General features: G+C 42.2%; 1 protein-coding gene across 1 annotated transcript; it reads left to right on the top strand.

Annotated features, from left to right (window-relative positions):
- Positions 1-956: 956 nt before the first annotated feature.
- Positions 957-1,250, top strand: LOC307189299 (large ribosomal subunit protein eL37-like; the record flags this gene model as incomplete). The annotated part of the gene is made up of 1 exon (XM_079927279.1): positions 957-1,250. The coding sequence occupies one exon, from the start codon at positions 957-959 to the stop codon at positions 1,248-1,250; it is 294 nt and encodes a 97-aa protein (XP_079783405.1).
- Positions 1,251-1,788: the final 538 nt, after the last annotated feature.

The following is a 1,788-nucleotide window of genomic DNA, read 5'->3' as shown; positions in this document are numbered from 1 at the left end:
TAGCAAAGAAGGCTCTATACTGGAATTGAAATCTGGAAAACACGGATCCTGAGTCCAAAACCTATGCTCTCTCTACTTAACTTTAAAAGTCAGAAAGAAAGATCTTTGTCCAGTGTCTACTTATTTCATAGCCTGGAAATAATATCACTAGATTTTCTCCATATCCATGAAAGCCTTTAGCAGTAGAACAGGAGAAACAGGATTCTGTATGGCTCCTTCAGAATAAACTATGTGACCTTCCTCTTTTCTCTAGGTTCCAAGTGTTGCTGCTGCCTCAACACTCTAAAGAGACTTCTTGGAGTTCTCTAACTAGTTGGGTGGGTCCTCTCCTTCCGTTGGCTCACTTTTCGGATCCCTTCTGTGAGCATCCTTCACAAAGTAAGTCATTCTGCAAATAAATGAGTTTTCCCACCCTATCAGGTGTGCTCACAACACAATGGACAATGAAGTTCATGGTCTGCATGGTGATCCATTCTCATGGCTCATGCATTACTGTACCAGGAGTGCATACTGCACTTTGTGGTAAGGGTATGGAGTAATGTGAAAGGACTAAAAATGGAAACACAGAACTCAAATTTACCAGTTCTTTCTGAAGAAATAACCCAGAACTGACTTGATTGCCATTCAGCAATGGGATAAATGTTTTTTAAAAACTCCTTCACGTTCTGATGCATTTGCAAGAAGGAAGGCAACATCGTACTTTCAGGCACTTTTTTCTTAAATTCAAGACTTCAAGGATGTGTGAGAACTGACCTTGACCTCTAGGCCTGTGGTTTTCTATCTGAGCTCTGCAGAGTTCTGGGATTGCCCTGAGATCTCCAGAAGTTCTACAGTGAAGTATTCTCCACTAATTGTTGAAGGTTTACACTATGTCCTCTTGAGTTCTATGTTGGATTCCAGATAAAATTTCTGTTTTAAAAAGTCATTCTATCTTTGGCCTCAGCAGCAGAAGTGAGATGATGAAGGGAACGTCATCATTTGGAAAGCGTCAGAATAAGACGCATGCATTGTGCCACTGCTGTGGCTCTAAGGCCTACCACCTTCAGAAGTCGACCTACGGCAAATGTGGCTACCCTGCCAAGAGAAAGAGAGAGCATAACTGGAGTGCTAAAGCTAAAAGACGAAATACCACTGGGAATGGTCGAATGAGGCACCTAAAAATTGTACACCGCACATTCAGGCATGGGTTCTGTGAAGGAACCACACCTAAACCCAAGAGGGCAGCTGCTGCAGCAGCCAGTTCATCTTAACGATTAGTCATGCAATAAATGTTCTGGTTTAAAAATCAAACAAACAAAAAAGTCGTTCTACTGCTTATTAGAAAAAATAAAAAATTAAAACTATAATATTCAAATTGACAGTTTAAATTAATGGCTCTGGAATGTACTTAGGGACCAATTTGTAATAGATCTGCTGATCGCTAGTTTCGTCAAGAAATAACTGTGGAAGCAAATAAAAATCTGGAAATATTTGCAAGATGATTGAGCAACAAACACGCTTTTAGCTTTCTACGCCATCCATCAGGAGCCTCAGCACTTTCCTCTCGGTCACCTCCTTGGTTCCGGACCCCTTGGCCTCACTCATCCTGGCACTCTGCTCCACCCTCCCACTTCTCCCCTTTCTGCCTCTCGATGCTTACTCACATTTGAGATTTGACATTTACACTTGATCTTTATACTCAGCTTAGTCTTCCCAGAGCCACAGCTTTGGCTCCCCTTAAACATGATGCAGGCTTTCTTGGCTGCCTCAGGCTGCCTTGGGTGACATGTATTCCGGGTCCACTTAACC

Source organism: Stenella coeruleoalba (genome assembly GCF_951394435.1).
Source record: "Stenella coeruleoalba genome assembly, chromosome: 7".
NCBI classification, from domain to species: Eukaryota; Metazoa; Chordata; class Mammalia; order Artiodactyla; family Delphinidae; genus Stenella; species Stenella coeruleoalba.
This window is presented reverse-complemented; position numbering and strand designations above follow the sequence as displayed.